The sequence below is a fragment of the Mauremys mutica genome, chromosome 3 (genome assembly GCF_020497125.1).
Source record: "Mauremys mutica isolate MM-2020 ecotype Southern chromosome 3, ASM2049712v1, whole genome shotgun sequence".
Lineage (NCBI taxonomy): Eukaryota > Metazoa > Chordata > Testudines > Geoemydidae > Mauremys > Mauremys mutica.
In genome coordinates, this window is record NC_059074.1 from 129,090,459 (window position 1) to 129,111,034 (window position 20,576).

The 20,576-nt window shown below is 42.0% G+C and overlaps 1 protein-coding gene across 3 annotated transcripts; it reads left to right on the plus strand.

Annotated features, from left to right (window-relative positions):
- The first annotated feature begins 1,043 nt into the window (after positions 1-1,043).
- On the plus strand, positions 1,044-20,004 carry LOC123366051 (TATA-box binding protein). Of its 3 annotated transcripts, none has more exons than XM_045009142.1 (8): positions 1,044-1,192; positions 4,346-4,587; positions 6,411-6,736; positions 7,810-7,897; positions 13,873-13,964; positions 17,157-17,324; positions 18,184-18,278; positions 19,172-20,004. In XM_045009142.1, the coding sequence occupies exons 2-8, from the start codon at positions 4,534-4,536 to the stop codon at positions 19,249-19,251; spliced, it is 903 nt and encodes a 300-aa protein (XP_044865077.1). In that variant the 5' UTR covers positions 1,044-1,192; positions 4,346-4,533; the 3' UTR covers positions 19,252-20,004. The 3 variants fall into 3 exon arrangements, with proteins under 3 accessions (XP_044865077.1, XP_044865079.1, XP_044865078.1); XM_045009144.1 differs by lacking the exon at positions 1,044-1,192 and adding an exon at positions 1,538-1,667; XM_045009143.1 differs by lacking the exon at positions 1,044-1,192 and adding an exon at positions 1,543-1,671.
- The last annotated feature ends 572 nt before the right edge of the window (positions 20,005-20,576 follow it).

A 20,576-nucleotide genomic window follows, 5' to 3' on the forward strand; every position in this document is an offset into this window, starting at 1 on the left:
AGGAAAAATTGAAGTAAGTCCAACAGAGGGCAACAAAAATGATTGGGGGACTTTGACACATGACTTATGAGGAGAGGCTGAGGGAATTGGGCTTTAGTCTGCAGAAGGGAAGAGTGAGAGGGGATTTGATAGCAGCCTTCAACTACCTGAAGGGGGTTTCCAAAGAGGATGGAGCTTGGCTGTTCTCAGTGGTGGCAGATGACAGAACAGGAAGCAGTGATCTCAAGTTGCAGTGGTGGAGGTCTAGGTTGGATATTAGGAAACACTGTTTCACTAGAAGGGTGGTGAAGCACTGGAATGGGTTACCTAGGGAGGTGGCGGAATCTCTGTCCTTAGAGATTTTTAAGGTCAGGCTTGACAAAGCCCTGGCTGGGACGATTTGGTTGGTGTTGGCCTGCCTTGAGCAAGGGGTTGGACTAGATGACCTCCTGAGGTCTCTTCCAACCCTGATATTCTATGATAGGACACTATATTGCATGCTGCCCTGCTGGAGGGCCTGTACAGAGTAGTGTGGCACCAAGGACTGTGGATTTTATGGTTTCCCTCTCCTTTATGGAGCCATTTATAGAGAGAAAATAGCACTGACTGAGGCTTCTCTTCTACACCACACCACCCAGGAACCAAATCTACAGAAGTCTAGATTGTGGCATTATTTTGGCTCCCCGCCATAAGACTGCCACCTGTCCGGGTTTTCCCAGGATCCTGGCTGTCCCACTCCCAGGGGAGCTGCAGGGATCTCAGGACACGCTGCCAGCTGTCCGGTTTCATGGGCTAAGGATCATCCCGCATTGTCCCAGGTGTGGGCAGAGTTGCCACCTCTGAGGTACGAGCCCCAGGCTCTGTGGGGCAGTGGCAGCTGGTGCTGAACTGCAATAGCCCCACCGCAGACATGGCGGGGGCTGCAATGGCTGGGGGTTGGGCTGCGCCCCGGGGCTGTTTGCGCCGGAGGGTTTCCGCGCTGGGTTCTGTGGCGATAAACAACCCCCAGGGGGGGCCCCGCGCTGGGGCGGGATCGGGGCCGGGTTGATCCGCCCTCACGCAAGATGGCCACCATGAAAAGAGCAAGGGCCGCTACTGGCGGAAGTGACGCATTACGCGCGCGCCGGAGGAGGGCGCGGGGGCGGGCGGCAGCAGGTGGGGTCGGCGCCGCCGCCGGGTCTGTGCAGCGCCTGGGAGGGAGCTGGAGCGGCAGGTATCGAACCCCCCGGGCGGAGCCGGCGGGGCCCCGGCGCGTTTCCCCCCCTGGCCCGGGCAGGGACCCGCCGCCTGGCGCGAGGGCCCCGTTCCCAGCCCGGCTGCCCCCGTCCCGAGCCTGCCCCCATCGCCCGGGCTTCCTCCCGCCTCAGGCACCGACCCCCCTGGGCCGGGCCGGGCCCGCGGCCGCTTCTCCCGCCGGGCTGCTCCGGCCACGCTTCGTGCCGGGCGGCCCGGGCCCGGGCCCAGGCTCGGGCCCGGGCCCAGGCTCGGCCCCTTCCCGCCGCCCGGGAGCGAGCCCGGCCGGGCCGCGCCGAGGCCGAGCTCTCCTTGCCCGAGGCCAGAGCGTCAAAAGCGGGTTCCCAGCCCGGAGCTGAGCGCGGCCTTTCTGGGGCTTTCCCCGCACGGGCTGGTCGGAGAAGCGCCCTCTTGTAAACCCGTCTGTGCAGAAAAGAGAAGCGGCGCGTCCTTCTGTACGTCTGTTACCCGGCCCTGCTGCGGTGCTCAGGCCTTCCCGAGCCGTTTGGCGCGGCTGGGAGGGCTGGAGACGGCGGGGGGGGGGCGGGCACTGATGAGTTCAATGTCGTCCCGATGAGCCAAGCACTGTAGTATGTTGGCAGCGGGAATTCTGATTTGTCCCGTGCCACTGACTCCCTTGGTGTGATGTTGGGCAGGTCACTAAACTGCCTTGTCTCTTTCCCCATCTGCAAAATGGGAACAATGCAGTATTGGAAAATCAGCCACACCCAGCAGCCTGCGGAGATTAGTTATTTGTTAGCCAAATAATATATCCTGGGGTGTTCATGATCACCCTTATAGTGAAAGGGAGGGCAAATCAGGTTTCATTACAGTTTTGCAAGGTTGGGGTAACATAATTATGTATATTAAGTGCTTTGAAGATGAAAAATGGTATGCAGTTACACCTCTACCTTGATATAACGCTGTCCTTGGGAGCCAAAAAATCTTACTGTGTTATAGGTGAAACCGTGTTACATTGCACTTGCTTTGATCCACCGGAGTGCGCAGCTATGCACCCCCCCCCCCCACCGCACTGCTTTACTGCGTTATATCCAAATTCATGTTGTATCGGGTGGCATTATATCGAGGTAGTGGTGTACTAAGTATTATTACATAGCCAAACCTCCCGTTGAAGTTAGTGGGATATTCTTCCATCAGAAGTATTGGTTCAGGCTCTCTGCAAGTACACAAGTTCCATTCATGTTTAAACTGCTCCTCTTGCTGTAACTTCGTATGCATTATTTTGTGTTAATGCATAGTACTTAGGTGGCAAAGCTCAGTGGCACTGAAGGCAGGGTATCCTCAGAAGTCCCTTGTCTGTGGAATTTGTTCCTCGCACAAATGTAGCTAAACTCAAAACAGGCCATATTTACACTGTGTTGCAAGACCTTGGTCTAGTCTTTTTACTAACTGTGGGTCCAGGAATCCCTGGTTTAAAAAAAAAAAAAAAAGGCAGCTGAACAGGTTTTCTTCAAACTTTCAAAATACTTACCTCAGGGCTGGAAATGAGTCTGAGATTTCAGCCCAACAGTTAATCGTTTTAGGAACCTGAAAGTTACTAGAAGTGTTTAATGGGGGAGTGGGGGAGGAGGAATCCTATTTTAAGCTTCTAACTGCCCTGTTGTTAGTGCAGCACTGTAATTTGGGAAAATCAGAAGATTGCTATGTGCATTAAAAAGATATACCTATATGTCAATTGGAAAACTCCAATTATTTTCTCACTTTTTTCTTCTCTGTAAGGTGCATGTAATTCTTTGGTGATATGTCTCAGTGCTTCATTTTTTGTCTGCGGTTGGCAAAGGAAACTCTCTTTTTTTTTCCTTTCTGATTTTAATAATGTTTTGCTGTTAAATCATTTCCAGCAGCTCAGGCTTCAAGAACAATCCCACAACAACAAATAAATGTACAAGCACAAGGACTAGAAATCTTGGTATCAAACTAGTGAAGTTACTGTAGATTAACAAAATAATGTTAAAAACATTGGAGCCATTTCAAAAAAATCAGACCAAACTCTACCCTCTGTTGTACCAGGGAACTCTGACTGAAATCAGCTGATCTGAACTGGTGCAGTTCAGAATAGAGTTGGGTCGGCTGTGTTTTGAAAGCACTACTCAATATATGATGAGCTATAAATATCAAATTAACTTTATTTAGTATCTTGGTAAAATTTGTGCAATACTTAAGTATATCATTAATTTTAATGCTAAGATGTAATCTTTTAATGGACTATTAAGACACAATTTTAATATTATATGAATGAATCTACAAACATTGATTTCAAAACGTTGTGTTTTGGTGGCAAAGTTTGGAATCATTATAACTAAAGGCTCAGCCCTGCGAACACTTAAGGTATGTCTACATTAGAAATGCTACAGTGGCGCAGCTGCACTGCTGTAGTATAGATACTAACTACAGCAGTGGAAGGAGTTTTTCCATCACTAGTAAATCCATCTCTCCGAGCAGGGGCAGTTCTATGTATTTTGCCACCCCAAGCACAGCAGTCAAGCGGCTTTCGGCGGCATGCCTGTGGGAGGTCCACTGGTAATGCGGATTCAGTGGCATACTTATGGGAGGTCCACGGGTCCCGCGCCTTCAGTGTACCTGCCGCCAAATTGCTGCCAAAGCCGTGGGACCTGTGGACCTCCCGCAAGCATGCCGCCGAAAGCACTCTGACTGCTGCCCTCACGGCAACTGGCAGGCTGCCCCCTGTGGCTTGCCACCCCAGGCACACTCTTGGTGTGCTGGTGCCTGGAGCCGCCCCTGTCTCCAAGGGGCAGTAGGTAGGTTGATGGAAGAATTCTCCTGGCGACCTACTGCTTTCTACATCAGGGATAGGTGTAGAAAAGGGGAACTGTGTCTTGGGTGTGAATTTTTCAGACCTTCGAGCAATATCGTTAAGTCAAACTAACTTTCTAGTGTAGACCAGCCATTAGGCATATGTGTAGTCCTACTGAATCCAATGGGTCTGTTCATGTGAGTGTAAACATACGTAAGTTCTTGGCGGGAGTGAAGTTTCAAAGGCAGCATAATGTGCACAAATATATTTAAGGACTGCTATGTTACATGGCAGCTGGATGTAATCATACGAGTTTTTTAAACATATGGTTATCAAGAGCCTACTTTTCCCTTTCAGATTTTGGACTGTATTTTAGACTTACTACACAGACTTTTCTGGAGCTGATGTTTTCATAACGCTTCAAGAGTCGCTGAGAAACTAGTTGCTGGAATGCTTTAGGGGGAAAAAAACCCATGAGGGTGTGGAATTACTTTTATTGAATTGGTGGCATTATTTCTATCCCGACCAAAGAAGTAATTGGAATCATGGATCAGAACAACAGCATACCACCCTACGCCCAGGGGTTAGCATCCCCTCAGGTAAAAAAAAAACAAATTATTTCAAATTTACTCGTGAGATGAATTTCTTTGTAAAAGAGATTTCAGTGTCTTGAGTAACAATCATATCCATAAGCATCCATAAAGATTGTTTAGAATCTAGCAATATTAATGTGCTTATTTGCTAGAGAAGGGTCTAATATTTTGTTGCTTTTGGAACTACTTTATATGATAACAGGTACTAGGATAAAAAGTAGTTAATTGTAATCTCTGGAGAATTTTCCTCCGTTTTACCTTCAAACATGTAAATTACTATTTTTTTGTTTTAAATTAAACTATTTCATTGCAATTGGGTGTTTAACAGTATTCTCATTTTCCTGATGTTGAAGTACAATTGTTCTACAAATACCAAATTTTCTTGTGTGAATTGCTTATCTAAAACAGAAGAATATTAACTAAAAAAAATCCAGTTGACAATTAACTAATTAAAAAAAGTCCACTTTGTGGTAAAGCCCTCTTTCATGTGCACCCACAAAAGAGAAAATTCTTCAGGGTTTTTCTACTGCCCTGTTAATGTTTATAAGAATCTCTTCAGTATGGGAGAAACATTCATTCTTGATGTAATTCCATTGACTTTAATGTAAACATGTTATGTAGTGGAAAGGGTGAAACTGATTATTCAGATGCACAGTGTAAGCAAATTAATTAAATAGATAAATATATTTTTGTAAACTTAAGGTTTACGTTAATGGAGATTTCAGAAATATATAAATATGTAATTTTCATTCTTTATCTTTGTTTATATTTAAGTAAAACAAATGTTTAAGTCCATTTTAGTGGTAAAATTTGAAATAATTGAGCCTGGAGTGCCCATCACTCCCAAATATCACTGCAGTTGGCACCCCAATTAGTTTCTTTGCTCAGACAACTGAGCATTAAATTAACATGAGCCTGAACTCCCTTTTAATTTCTGGAGGTTCTCTCCGGGTCACATTTTGAAGCATACCTGCAAGGTGATATGAGGAAGCTGCCACTGCTAATGCTGTATCTCTTCTGTTTGTAAAAGGACAATTTCAGTCTCCAGGGCTTTTAAATAGGCATTTTCCACAAGCACCAAATTCACTGGGTTTGTTTCCTTTTTTTAAGTGAGAGCTATTAGACGTTAGCATATCCTTCAGGAAAACAAAGCTCCGGAGTATACACTGAAGAGAAAAGTCCTTCACTAGCTAGTGAAGAGGAGTATTGGACTGGACAATTTAATGGAGATAAAAATAGTTCTAAGTACTGTGCAGTAAAATGAGCTTCTAAGGCCTGGCTTACACTACAGAATTAGGTTGACGCAAGGCAGCTTATGTTGACCTAACTATGTAAGTGTCTGTGGTAAAATTTCGCTCCCGCTAACGTAAATGCCCTGCTAGGCTGACTTAATAACTCCACCTCCATGAGAGGCATAGAATCAATGTTGATGTAGCTACGTCGATGCAGTGTCAGTGTAGACGCTGGGTTGCTTACATCGACTGTTACTGCCTTTCAGAAGCTGTCCCATAATGCCCCACACTGACTGTACAATCAGTATGAGCGCTCCTGGTGAGGATGCTCACTGCTGACACAAGGAGTGTAGTGTGGACAAGCAAAAGTGATTTAATTATTGCAGCAGTGGTATGCCAACATATGTTAGGTTGACATAATTCTGCAGTGTAGACATGCCCTAAGAGTATTAATTTCTAACAAATCCCCACTCAGGCTGGAAAGGTACAAACCACCATTTTTGTTCTTAACCTCATGCAACAAATGTTTGATTTTTCTCATACAAGTAAATGGACTCGACTGAACTCAAGCTCTATTCTTTATACTCTCTTCCTTAGGGTGCCATGACTCCTGGAATTCCAATTTTTAGCCCAATGATGCCCTATGGCACTGGACTGACACCACAGCCGGTCCAAAGTAGCAATAGTCTGTCTATTCTGGAGGAACAGCAGAGGCAGCAGCAGCAAGCAGCACAACAATCCACATCACAGCAAGCAACACAGGGAACATCCAGTCAAACGCCGCAGCTCTTCCATTCACAGACTCTTACTACAGCTCCTTTACCAGGAACCACGCCACTCTATCCCTCTCCAATGACTCCTATGACCCCAATAACACCTGCAACACCTGCATCTGAGAGCTCCGGGATTGTGCCACAGCTGCAGTGAGTGTACTTGGTATATTTTTATTATACAGGCTCTCCCTCCCATACAATGAGCCTTTTAAAGATTTAGTGACTTAGATGATTTAAAACTTCTGTTAGCGTGGCGGTTCAGTAGTAGAAGTGGGACTTCTTGCTGATCTTTGTTAGCCATAGATCTAATATGCCCTCTGTTGGGCTGCTTAATGTCATCCTGTGTCTTCATGTGGGAGCTTTATAATACTGTAACTGTTTTTGCCTATATGCAGTTTCAAAAGTCCAACAAACCTGGAGCGAAATGTAATCCAAATTGACAATCTAATATGTCAAAATACATATAACCTTTAAATATATTCTCAGCTGTAACCTATTGAAATGCTTGCATATTGTGACTGTTTTTAAAATAACCTCTGTTTCCTGGTTATACTAGTTTATTAATGAGAGGCTTATTAAAATTGAAAATATAAATCTACAGTGGAAAGGGAATTAAAAGGGGAAAAAACCCTGTTAGTCACCTATAGATGGAATTGTCCCTAGTATCTTGTCTTGTTTGCTAGTGGGCTACTGCTTATGAGTTTGTTCAGGGGAGAAAAATATAGAATTAGATCAAGGTATTGGGTCTGAAAATCTTTTTCACTGTACTTTGCAATAAAGGGAAAACACTAAAGTCTTTATTTTATGGCAATTTATAGAAAAAGTGCCAGTGGGCATTTTGTACTCAAAACAACCTTATTTTTGAGTACAGATGACATTCTCATATGCTGTGATATAAATTCAACTTGGCTGTCTAAATTTAAACAAAAATCCTTTGTTTTTAACTGTTGAGGGAAAAAAAGGGAACCTTTAATATACAAGTTCTCTCAATTTTCCCCAGGTATCACATCAGTTTGATCGTTGCTACCACCCCTGTAAAATAATCCTGGGTGTAACTCCATCACTGTCAATAGTGTTAAACCATAGATGTATCTGACCTAATCAAACATGCTTGAACAGCAAAATCTCAGTATCAAGTCATGTACAGTTTAAAAAAAAGAGAGATCCCAGGAATCCTTCATTAAATCTAATCTTACCAACTAATCTCTCTAACTTGTCTTCAGGAATATTGTGTCCACTGTGAATCTTGGTTGCAAACTTGATCTAAAAACTATTGCGCTTCGAGCCCGAAATGCTGAATACAATCCCAAGGTAAGAGAGATGTATTAGATTTGAATGGGGGACAGACTTTTCACTAGCCATCAATGAAACAAGTCTTAAGTGTAGTCTACACTTAAACTTTGCTCGTAGAGCTATACTGGCAAAACCTACCTATTGTTGATGTTTATATGAGAAAAAAGACCTAAAAAGAGCTTGCCAGTAAAGCTTATATTGGTTCAGGAAGTGAAATAAGTTGTACTGGAAAAGTGTTTTTATCCTGGTGTATCTGTGACTACAGTGGGGCTTTTGCTGGTATAGAAACATCGCCCCAAAAAAAAAAAAATTCACACCCCTAGCCAACATTGCTAGATTGACAAAAGCTTCTTGTGTAGACCTGTCTGTAGTAGTTTAAACAGGGAATCGTGCTTCCTGCTCTCGGGTTCCTCTGTCTCCACCCCCTACTTCTTTACCATCTCCATCCTCCAGTGTAATTGTAGAGTCAAATGTATTTGTTTCCATTCTGGGTCTGTGTAGATCAAAGCCAAGAGCCATGGGTTTTTAGAGCGTCTACACCAGCGGTTCTCAACTTGTGGGTCAGGGTTGCCAGTGCAGGCTCAGACTTGCTGGGACCTGGAGCCAAAGTCAAAGTCCAAACCCCACCACCCAGGACAGAAGCTGAAGTCTGAGCCCCACCACCCAGGGTTGAAGCCAGAGCCTGAGGGTTTCAGCCCTGGGTGGCAGAGCTCAGGTTATAGGCCCCCTACCTGGGGCTGAAGCACTTGGGCTTCCCCCCCTGCCTGGAGCAGTGGGTCTTGGGCTTCAGTCCCTCTCCTTGGGTCATGTAGTAATTTTTGTTGTCATAAGGGTGTCGCGGTGCAATGAAGTTTGAGAACCCCTGCTCGACACTGTTAATTCACAATGTTTGAGCACAGTTGTTAACATGGCTGGAAGCTTCGCTTCACTTCACTTCTCTTTTTGGTTCCATGATATTCAACTGAGATTTGCATTATAGTAGCAGTCAAAGGACCAAATCAGAGCCCCGTGGTGCTAGGTGCTATGCAAACCCATAAGAAGACAGGTGTCAGTTTCAGGGCAACTGCACCTGTATTCCCCCCTCCATGGTCCACCAAGGGCACTGATTTACAGGTTTCCAGTACCCATCCATCAGGCCTCCTGGGTGGAAACACATCTCACTGCATTCTGACCAGGATTTTTAAGGCTGCACAGCACCCTGATTTACACTGATATCTCAGCAAGCCAGTCTGCCTATACACAAGTACTGTCCTTTTTGCCGTCTCTTTGATGGGTATGACCAATGCATTGCCCGCAGTTATAACTTGCCACACAGCTCCTACTATGCTAGCACATTTATTCTTAAAGAAAAAGCATTTACAGAGAAAACATATTATAACACTAAAAGAACTAAAATACATGCTAAAAAGCTTACCAGAGGTCCCTCCCAGCTCTAACCTAGGGCTCTAGTATGTTTTAATCCTTCAAAACCCACAACTGGGTTTTCCCCATGGTTACAAATTCATCTGTCTTAGATCCTGAGCCAGAAAGCAGATCAGCTGTTCCTTATACAGATCAGGCCTTTGATACTGGCCTTTTGCAACAAGTGATCAGCAGACAATGGACCCATTCCTCAGAGCATAGCTTCAGAAGGCTGGGTTTTTGCATAAGTGGCACTGGGGAATTTGCATTAACCTCTCCATTTGGATTCCCTAGGAAATCCATTTAACACTTATTGTCCCAAATGTCCATACTTGTCTGGCATATTTTCAATAGTGTTTTGAACTCCCTGGTCTCACATCTGTCACGTCTTTCCCCCAGAGAGGTTACATACAATCCCAGCCCACAGTAATGAATAAACTTAATACAATAATGTCAATCAAGGGTGTTTTGGGAAATTGCTGTATCTGTTACAACCGGGCCCCTGCTCTGAAGGCCTTGTCTTCACTAGTGTGAGGCAGGGAGAGTGTCTAAAAATGTGTATTAGCTAATTCACAAGAATGGCCATACTAGATCAGACCATTGGTCCATCTAGCCCCGTATTTTGTCTTCCAACAGTGGCCAGTGCCGGATGCTTTGGAGGGAATGAACAGACCAATTATCAGGTGATCTGTTCCCTGTCATCCAGTCCTAGCATCTGGCAGTCAGAGGCTTAGGGACATCCAGAGGATGGGGTTGTGTCTCTGACCATCTTGATTAAGAGCTATTGATGGAGCTATTCTCCATGAACTCATCTAGTTCTTCTGTGAACCAAGTTATAGTTCTGGCCTTCACAACATCTCCTAGCAAGAAGTTCCATAGCTTGACACTATGTTGTGTGAAGTACTGCCTGATGTTAGTTTTAAACATGGTGTCCATTAATTTCTTTGAGTGACTCCTTGTTCTTATGTTATGTGAAGGGGTAGATAACACTTCCTTATTCACTGTCTTCATGCCATTCATGATTTTATAGACCTCTCTCTAAACTGAACAGTCCCAGTCTTAATCTCTCCTCATATGGAAGTTGCTCCTAATCATTTTTCTTCCCTTTTTGTTACCGTTTTCAATTTTAGTATCTTTTTTGAGATGGGGCAACCAAAACTGCACGCAGTATTCAAGGTGTGGGCATAGCATGGATAGATAGATAGACGGAAAATATCATCATGCCACTATATATCTATTAGCTATCTTTCCTAATGGTTCCTAACATTCGGTTAGCTCTTTTAACATGTGTTAACAGGGCAATTAGTATTCTAACATGTTAGCTGGTAAGGTTCAATCACAGGTGCTTTTCTGTAGTTTACCCTCTACCAAATAACTCAGGTTAAAATACAAATTTCCCTGTTTACACTAGGGAGTTGGTGTGTGTATGTACACTCCTTCTATTCTAATGTGTACATATCTGAAGGATATACAGTCTTAATTAACGATGGGATATGTGAGTGATTTTAACAAACAGCAAGAGGGAGGGAGGTTGATGGGACAAGAGTGACCGTAAAAGACCAGGTTACTCAAGTTATATACACACTTGGGTAAGGTTTCTATAATGGTGTGGTGGAAACTCTCTCCCTCCACATTCCAAGCTGCTGGAAAGCGGGGGTTGCTGTTCCTGGACAATGATTGGGAGTTCCATCTTTCATATTATTCCGTGGAGAATACATGTCTGTACTTTAATCCCTCTGCTCCATCTATCTGTGGGAGAAGAAGCAATGCTTTTTCTGTGCTTCACTGCCACCTCAGGGACTTAGGAATGTGCACGGGTCTGCCCCTCCCTGAGCATGGAGTGGGACGGTCTCTGTCACTTCACCTCCCTTCCAAGCTCCATTTTTGGGCCTTTTTACTTAGTAGCTCCAGTGTCCTTCTGAGCTGATGGTCAGAGGTTTCTGATGAAGCAGCAAAACTGACAGTACCCTGATTTGTTTTTTTGTTTTTGTTTTTTTGGGTCCATTTTGCTCTTGTCCACAAGATTCTGAATATCAGCAGTAAAAATTGGTGGCTGTAGTTTACTTTCTCTTTTCTACGGCTTGGGAAGCTCTGAACAGCAAGTAGAGGACCTGGAGCTGTCCTTTAACTGAATCAGGAAAATATCGTTCTTCATCTTTTGTACTCAGTTCTTGTTAGGAAGGTTCTTTGCAACTACTTAAAAAAAAATAATATGAAAGCTTAAATGTTGCAGAATTGATGTCTCTTGCCTTGGGGAAAAGTTCCTACTTGGTAGGGGGTGTGTGGATTTTTTTTTAAGGCCCTGGACGAGGAAAGTGGTAATTTAAACTCTAGTCATAGAACAATAAAAGCACACATTTATGTATGGTAGCCATAGTTGTACTATAGCTTATTTCCATAAAGGCAAAAACATTAGTTACACAACCACATGTGAGTGGGATGTGACTTCAGCAAGAGTAGTTTTGAGCAACAGCATGATGCTTGTTGTTTTTAATGTAAGTAGGCTATGTAAAGTTTGTGAACTCAGGTAATCAAGATGAATGATCAGATTCCCTAGCTGGGGGAGAGAAAGGGATTTGTTATACACTCTGAATTATCATCAAAACAACCTTTATCAACCTTTATTGTTTAATCTAATCTAAAAACCTTTTAAGGAATTTATAGTATCTCTAGCTTTCAAGCCATTCATCTTCATTTACAAGGAAGTGTAGTGTGGTTGTAGGATAATAGCTCCACATTAGATTGGGTGAATGATGGTTTTAAATTGAGTTGGGATATTAGCATGAGCAATAGGCCCAAGTAAGTGACCAAAAAGAATGAGCTCAGGAGAAAGAAGAGTTGTGTTGTGACCCTTCAAAATAATACTGTTATCTTATTTAAGGTTTGGGTTGAAGTAATAGAAATAAAACCTGGTTAATTGGGTACCAGGTGCAGTAAATCATTGGCTATATAAGAAACTGCTTCATTTGGCCTTAGCTAAGGTCTGATCATTGGCAGTGACATCACTTGTTTGTTAAAGGATATAAAAAAGTAAACTCTTAAAGAGGTTCATATGTTAATACCTGTTTGATCAAGTTGGAGGAGACCAATATGGATCTAAGCACCCCTGGGTTTAGTCCATTAGTAAGTAACTTGATCAAATGTTTCATTACTGCTTGGATGTAGTAAATTGCTTAATATTTAGGCATTTTAGGAACATTTAGAGCAATTGTATAAATACCATTTGGCCTTTGGATTTAATAAAGGAATTTATGGTTAAATTAGTGTTGTGGTAATACCCTGCATAAATAATAATTAAGCAGTGGTGTTGGAATTTCCTAATAATCTTATTAAGGTTTACCACAAGTCAGTTTCCATACAAGCATTCCTTTATTAGTCAAAAGGCCACATGTTGCTGGTTACAATCAAAATACAAACATAAGCATATCTACACAGCCATATTCTATACCCTACCACGATACAGTTGTCTAATACACTCACAATCGGATCATGCCTGGGAGACCCCTTCCCTTCATGGCATGGTTCCAGAGGGTTAAGGAAAAGCTCCAACAAAACATCTAGAAAGCCTTGCTTTTTTTATACATTATAACTAACATGTGACATCACTGTTGGTTATTGGGCCTTAGCTGAAGCGGTTGAGGGCTTCACTCTGTTTTATTCAGAGTGATTTCCCTTATCTCACTTTCCCATATTTTTTTCCAACTACTGAACTATGCATTTCTAACCAATTATTTACTGCACCTGGTGCCCAGTTAACCATGTTTTCTTTATTTCCCAAATGTTAAATAAGATAACGCTGGTAATTTGCAAAGGGTCAATACAAGTTGAACACAAACAATCCTTCTGACGAGTTCATTTTTTCTGGCCACCTGCGTTAGGCCTATTGCTCATGCCAATAGCCAAACACCATTTAAAACCATAGTTCACTCAAATGTGGGCTAAATTCCTACACATGGAGATTAGAGCCCAGAACTATGACTAATGATGCTACGGGAGTATGTTTGCAATAATTCAGCTGGTTTCTACCCATAACATAACCAACATTCTGAGGTTGGACAGTCCTTCAGTTTTCCTGTTTTAGTTTCTCATCAGTAAAATGAAGATGTAAGAGTTGTGTACCTTGCAAGGGTGGGGAGGCTTAAAGGGACAAAATCAAACTTCTGTCTGGAAATTATTGGTTGTTACAAGTAATGTTAGTATAACTGAAAGATTGCAGAGAGCCTGTTCTTTATTCACATAATTTACTTGGTGCATTTAACAACATGCTGTATAGAATAATTTGTTCCTTTTTTATAGTAAGATTTCCTTTCTCTTACTGTGTGAAAGATTGATACAAAGAAACATTTTAATAAAAAGGGAAAATGTGATTGTAAAAGCCCATTTTTGCAGGAGGAGGGAGGGTCAGGCATAGTATTTAAAGCTACATTTCATTTTTTAAAATGGTTTAGATCTCAAGTTGACAGAGCTTTCAGAATTGAAGAAGGCGATGTAAGTGGAAAGTTGGTTAATACTGTTTAAAATTTGGTAATGCATTTTTGTATAGAATTCTTCCAGCAATAATATCACTAACAGCTTCAAGTTATGCATTTCAGCGTTTTGCTGCTGTCATCATGAGAATAAGAGAACCACGTACTACTGCACTTATATTCAGCTCTGGAAAAATGGTGTGCACAGGGGCAAAAAGGTTTGTGTAATTGTAACTTGTAACTGCTCATTAGTCAGCTTGTAATTCAGGATGAGTTGACCATTCCAGTCTACAGTGTTTACTGGCATTGGATATATCTTGACATACGAGCAAGCTGGCAGCCCAGACACTTCTTTCCAAATAACTGATTAAGTTAGAACAGCACTTTTGGTGCATGTGCCATAGTCCAAATGGGGTGCAGGCTTTAGAAATGTCTGTGGTTTCACCTGTTCTCATTAAAACAAAGCCCTCATTTTCAAAATGGAATGGTACAGGCACAGAATTGTAGGTGTGCACTAATGCCTCTTGAGAAATGTCTGACTGGGAGCAGGAGAGTGAGAATAGGAATGCGATTTGACTTCGGTAATTTCCCTCAGCCATCCCAAATCAATCACGATGACCCTCACAGGTTCCCATGTTCAGAGGCCCCTCCTCCTGGAGCTTGTCAGTGCTCCTGCACTGGCCAAAGGGGATCCTGTAGAGCAGTGGTTCTCTCACTTTTTTGTATAAATGGTGGAGGCTGACAGCTCACTGCCCCCCATGTAATAACCTCGTGACCCCCTGAGGGGTCCTGACCCCCTGTTTGAGAACCCCAGCTGTAGAGTGAAGCAAGATAGGCTCACTCCATATGCAATCTGGGCAGAGCAAAATACCTGGATAGTGTTCCCAGTGCTACCCTCTGATTTTCCATTAGTATGAATGCATGGCTTAACAAAACACATGATATGTTAAATCCAAGCAGTGAGGGTATTGTATTTCCCCCCCAGTCAATAACTAAGACACATCGTGTAATACTGATAGCTAAGTGACTTCCTAGAGAGAGTATTAGGGTTCTTCATGGAATAAGCAAGCACTGAAAGTATTTTTATAATGGCAATGCACATATTGTTGAATATAAAGTTCCATTAAAAGGAAAAGCCTAGTTTAAAGAAAAAGCTGAAGAAAATCCCTAAATTACGTGACTTTAATGTTTAGCTCTAACAATATGGTTTATCTATATTGTGTTTTGATGAATGTCTGGCTAGAGATATGCAGTGTTGTGGTAGCTGTGTCAGTACCAGAATATTAGAGAAACAGGTGGGGGAGGTAATGTTATTGGACCAACTTTTGTTGGTAAGGGAGACACGCTTTCGACTTACACAGAGCTCTTCTTATTGGACAAAAATCCACTTCAGATATTAACCTCACCCACCTTGTTTCTCTAGTTAAATATAACACATACCCATTTTTACTGTAAAAACTAAAGACTGAAGGAATTGAATTTACTAAGCCAAGTCACTGCTTGAATAAGGTATATATGTGTTGTCACATTTCAAGAGATCAAGTGGATTACCAAAATGTTTGGGCTCTACTACTAATGACCGAGTGCATCTGTTCAGTTTTTTTTGTTTTTTTACACAAATTTAGCTTAATTTTAAGGAAGCATTTTTTACTATTGACTTTAAAGCATGTTTAAAATTTAAATCTTGAATAAAAACAATCCATCCTGTCTGGTTTCTACACTGACGGATCACTGATTCATGTGATCTTAGGCACTTAACCAGTATGCCTCAGATTCCCCATTTGTAAAACTATCATATTTGCCTTACAGAGGTGCAGGGGGTTAATGTACTGAGCACTTGATGGTGAAGAGTTATATTAGGGTTTATATTTATTTGCTTATATCAGAGATACTCAGGCTGAGGCTCCTGAGCCACAAGAGGCTCTTTAATGTGTCTCTTTGCAGCACATGATATTAAAACTGGTTGTTAATTGGTTACTATGTTGTTAACCAATTGTAATTGATAAGTCATTTTGAGGTGAGACTATTTCCCTTCATACTGTTTAAATATGAATATATAGTACTATAGTCAATGAAACCATGCATTCACCCTACTGTGGCTCTTTTGGGTAATCTTGATTGCTAATTTGGCTCCTCAGGCACTGAGGACTGAGTACCACTGGCTTATATAACGCTCATCACTGCTTCCGGATTCTTTACAGAGATTTAAAAATGCCGTATATATTCAATCATAATCCAGTTCGTTTATAAGCCAACCCCCCTCCCCCAAGATGGATAAGTAAAAATGGATTTTTTTAATAACCCATTCATAATCTGACCCTATAATTCAGGGGTCAGCAAACTTTGGCTCCCAGGCCATCAGGATAAGCCGCTGGTGGGCCGAGATGGTTTGTTTACCTTGAGCGTCCGCAGGGAGGTAAACCTAAGTAAACAGTGTCCCAGCTGCTTACCCTGACAGGCTGGGACAGCAACTGGTGGGGAAATATTTTGCGGGGGGGAGAAGCTGGGGGTCAGGGGAGTAACCCATATGACCATCCCCCACATGACCCCAACCCTAGCCCAGGACCCCCACACTCTCCTCATCCCATCCCTTCCCACCTTATCTGTCTCTGGCCTGGCTGGAGCTGCTCTGGTAGGCCAGACTGGGAGGTGCAGCCACAGCATGTTCCAGTGGGCTGGGCTGGGCAGCGCGGCTGCAGCCTGCCAGTGCTGGAGCTGCAGCTGCTTCAGAGGCTGGGGGGAGAGCAGTGTGGCCAGAAGAGGAGAGATTCTGGCCCACCTCTTCCCTTTTGGCTCTGCTGCCTCTCCTTGCTCCCTCTGTTGGGGGGAGGGGCTGTGTCCCACCTCTCCCTCTCTATACCTGTAAATAAGCTGAGCCCCTTCTCTGATGCTTCCCTTTTTTACTAAAAAAAATGTGGCTTATGAACGAGTATATACAGTAATTAAAATAGACCTAGATCCAGTGGCCAGGAAAGAAGCTTTACTCTCTGAAAAGAAGAGCAAAGAACAACCATCCAGAAAGGAAGAGCTAGTAAAAAGGGAGGACAAAATAATCAGACCAATGAATTCAGTTACAAGGTTTTACCAGGCCTTGTAGAGTAAGCGTGGGCAGAGGAGAACAGGACGCTGGTGGCATACTGAGAGAGGGATTTGTGCAGAATGAATACTTTTATTGTTAATTACATAAACTGTAAAGACCAAAGTGTAAAATAATTATTTTGAGACTTTGGAAAGGATATTAACAGGATAGAAAGCAATGTTAGTAGTTGCTAACTATGTATACAAGTATTTTGGTATACAACCTTACACTCCTCATTCCCTTCAGTTTTTCCACATATATGCTTTTTAAAGCTGGTCACTTCAGTGATACTTACATGAGGGAGTACAATGAATGTCTTTTCTCCCTTCAGTGAGGAGCAGTCCAGATTGGCAGCAAGGAAATATGCGAGAGTTGTTCAAAAATTGGGCTTTCCAGCAAAATTCTTGGATTTTAAAATTCAGAACATGGTGGGAAGCTGTGATGTGAAATTTCCTATCAGATTAGAGGGATTGGTACTTACACATCAACAGTTCAGCAGGTAAATAAAACAGCTTAATATGATTCATTATTGCTGAATACTTGGTCTAGTGATCTCAAAGGGTGTACTGTACTGGTTAGATTGTTCCTTTGCAGATTGGGAGTATCCTACACCTTCATTCTTCTTTTCCATTTGCCTCTGGTTTTGTCAGCCAGATGCTAATCCACCACAAGTGCCTTCCCCACTAAATCTTTGTGGAGCCCCTTCCTGGTCAGTAAGTTTTGCAGTGTTGCATGTGGAAACACAGGCAGATGCAACTCTAGCCCCCTGTCGAGACATAGGCAGGTGGAGTTGCCTGCAACCACGCAATTCTGCAGGAAAGTTGTCAAGCACAAAATGACATCAAATGAACGAAACAGGAAAGACTGGTATATCATAGCATTCAGCACTGAAAGGGCGGTAAGAATAGCAACACGTAAAATTGTCTAATTTAAACAACAAAACACTGAAACCTTTTATTCACTGTATGTGTTTTTGTCCAAAATAGATGAAAACATGTTTAAACAGATACTGGGTTATTTTATCTGAGCCAACATGGGAAATCATGGACACCTAAAATGCTAGCTTAGAAACTGACATAAGTTAAGCAATTAAACTTAAGTCATTTAATATTTAGGCTTGCACTTCTTCTAGCTCATCCCTTGTGAGTATATTTAACTCTTGGATACCTCTGGTTTTCAGGCATCAGTTACTAGTGCTAAATTATGCCAGGAAAAGCCAATTCTTAAACACCCTTCCCAAAAGAGGCAGAGGTGGGATAGCTGTTTTCTGTTGCTAAACATGAGAAGAGTGACTCTGATCAGCTAATGTCAACTTCAGATTAGTTTGTTTGTTTGCTTCACTGTCTCTTTCCTTTCAGTTATGAGCCAGAGTTGTTTCCTGGCTTAATCTACCGAATGATCAAGCCAAGAATTGTCCTGCTTATTTTTGTTTCTGGAAAGGTGGTTTTAACTGGTAAGTAACCAAGCCAACAATATTGATGCTTTTAACAGTCTAGGGTTAGGCTACAGCACCAGGAACATGCATCTTTCTTACTAAGCTCTTGGCTACACTTACAAATTTGCAGCGCTGCAGCAGGGTGTGAAAACACACCCTCTCCAGCACTGCAGATTGCGGCGCTGCAAAGCACCAGTGTGGTCAAAGCCCCAGCGCTGGAAGCGCGGCTCCCAGCGCTGTACGTTATTCCCCACAGGGAGGTGGAGTACGGACAGCGCTGGGAGAGCTCTCTCCCAGCGCTGGCGCTTTGACTACACTTAGCACTTCAAAGCGCTGCCGTGGTAGCGCTGCCGCGGCAGCGCTTTGAAGCGAAGTGTAGCCACAGCCTAAGAGTGTCTTTAGAATGCTAAACTACACTAAATGAAACTTCAGAATTTAAAACCTTTCCAAATCAGAGAAGCATATTATTTATTAGTCAGTTCGTTGGTGTGGTGGACACGCTGAGAGCAAAAATGGGTTATACACTATCCTTATTTTTACACTGTTATAAAAGCCTTTCTTCTGAATAAAATGATATGAAGTTATAACTCATGTTTACATAAGGAAATGCCTACAGGAAATCTATAAACTACAAATATTCAACACTCGGGTATAAATACAATTATACTCTATTGGAAGTGTGAAACTATATTCATCATATGAAATACATGATAATAAAAAACAAGCCAACAAAAATTGTAAATCTAAAGCAATCCCAATAGTGTAGGGAAAGATGGCAAACAAGGAAGAGTGTGTGAGATTGGGAGCTGCCTCATCTGTACAGTACCTGGATCAAAACTAATAACTAATTGTGAAACAAGTATGTTATAACTTTCAGAAAATGTACTTTCTAATTTTTCCTCTGTTTATAGGTGCTAAAGTCAGAGCAGAAATTTATGAAGCATTTGAAAATATATATCCTATTTTAAAGGGATTCAGAAAGACGACGTAACAGTTTTTACATACATCCAAAGAAATTTTTGAGATACATTTCAAAAGGTATTGAGTATGGATGGCACAGTAGTAACAAGAGATGGACTTTCAGTTACAAACTGCAACACCAAGACTCAGTGTTTTCCAGTTAGTGCCTACTTCCCTGATACTCATGGGAAACTATTATTTTTATGGATTATGTCTACTGAATTACAGTGAATTGCTTTGAGCTGTTCTTGGAGCACCTCTTTCAAGTTTTATTTATATTTTAGCTTTTGATTAATTTTAATGTCAATTCTTTTAGGCACCCACAAATTGGTAAGTTGGTTTGAGATAAATGCAACCATGATACCCCAAATGTATAAACCACTTCAATTGCTGTTTTAACTTTTTCATAAATGTTTTTTATAATCTTTTAAAAGTTTTTTGTTCTCCATTTGTAGAATTTTTTTTTTTTGCGCCAGACATTCCCTTTTTCCAGTGTTCAGCAGGACAGAATAAATTTATTAATGAAAATGGCTGGCTGTATATATTCCTCTTTTTTGGGAAATGAATGTCATGTTTTTTCAGCTCTATATGTATATTAAATACTGTTTATAAAACTCTATGGGAAGACCCTTAATGACTTTTAAAAAGTAACCCTGCTTGACCTTTGCTGCTGTTAATGTGGTAAGTGCATGCTGTAGAAATATGTAATGTACTGAATACTTGAGTCTTTTATATAACTTTCTTAATAACAAGCCAGTATTAAAGCAGTGCATTTGCCATGTGACTTTTTGACCCTATTTTCTTAAAATCTGGTTTGGTTATAAGCAGTTGGGTATTTTAGACACCAGGATTAACACTCCGATTTCACTGGGTTTCTTGAATATTTTTACTTTTACAGTATCTTCTCTTCTGCTTAGTGTTAAAGACTTAGTATGAAGTCACTAATCAGTTTAGGTCCATGTTCTGTTTTATCTGAATGACAGTGATTTGTGCAGACCAAATATATAGCTACTGTTTGGCTGAAAATGTGAATTGAAATCTTGCTTAAATTAAGTGGTGATGGTAAAGATATTCTGCTAAATTCAGGCCTAAAATCTTACCTCTTCAATAGTTCTGATCTGCTAAAATCATGTGTAATGTCACAATAGAGCCTTTATGATTGCAGCAGTGCTATTCATAAACTGATGTTTTTCTAAGTACTTTGTTCCAGTGCAGTCTCAAAGCCCTCATGTCCCAAATTTCAGCATATAAATAATGAAACTTCCCTTTGCACTGCAGCTGGAGTTCAACAAGCTGAGGGGCTGAAGTTAGGAAGATTCCAGCCTCCTCACAGCTGAGATGGCTCAGTGCAATTGT

Bases quoted from the DNA above. Each gene is read 5' to 3' on its own strand.
- LOC123366051 (XM_045009142.1), top strand. From the start codon at position 4,534: ATGGATCAGAACAACAGCATACCACCCTACGCCCAGGGGTTAGCATCC. The intron at 4,588-6,410 runs GTAAAAAAAAAA...TCTCTTCCTTAG, and splicing joins AGGGGTTAGCATCCCCTCAG to GGTGCCATGACTCCTGGAAT. The intron at 7,898-13,872 runs GTAAGAGAGATG...TATGCATTTCAG, and splicing joins ATGCTGAATACAATCCCAAG to CGTTTTGCTGCTGTCATCAT.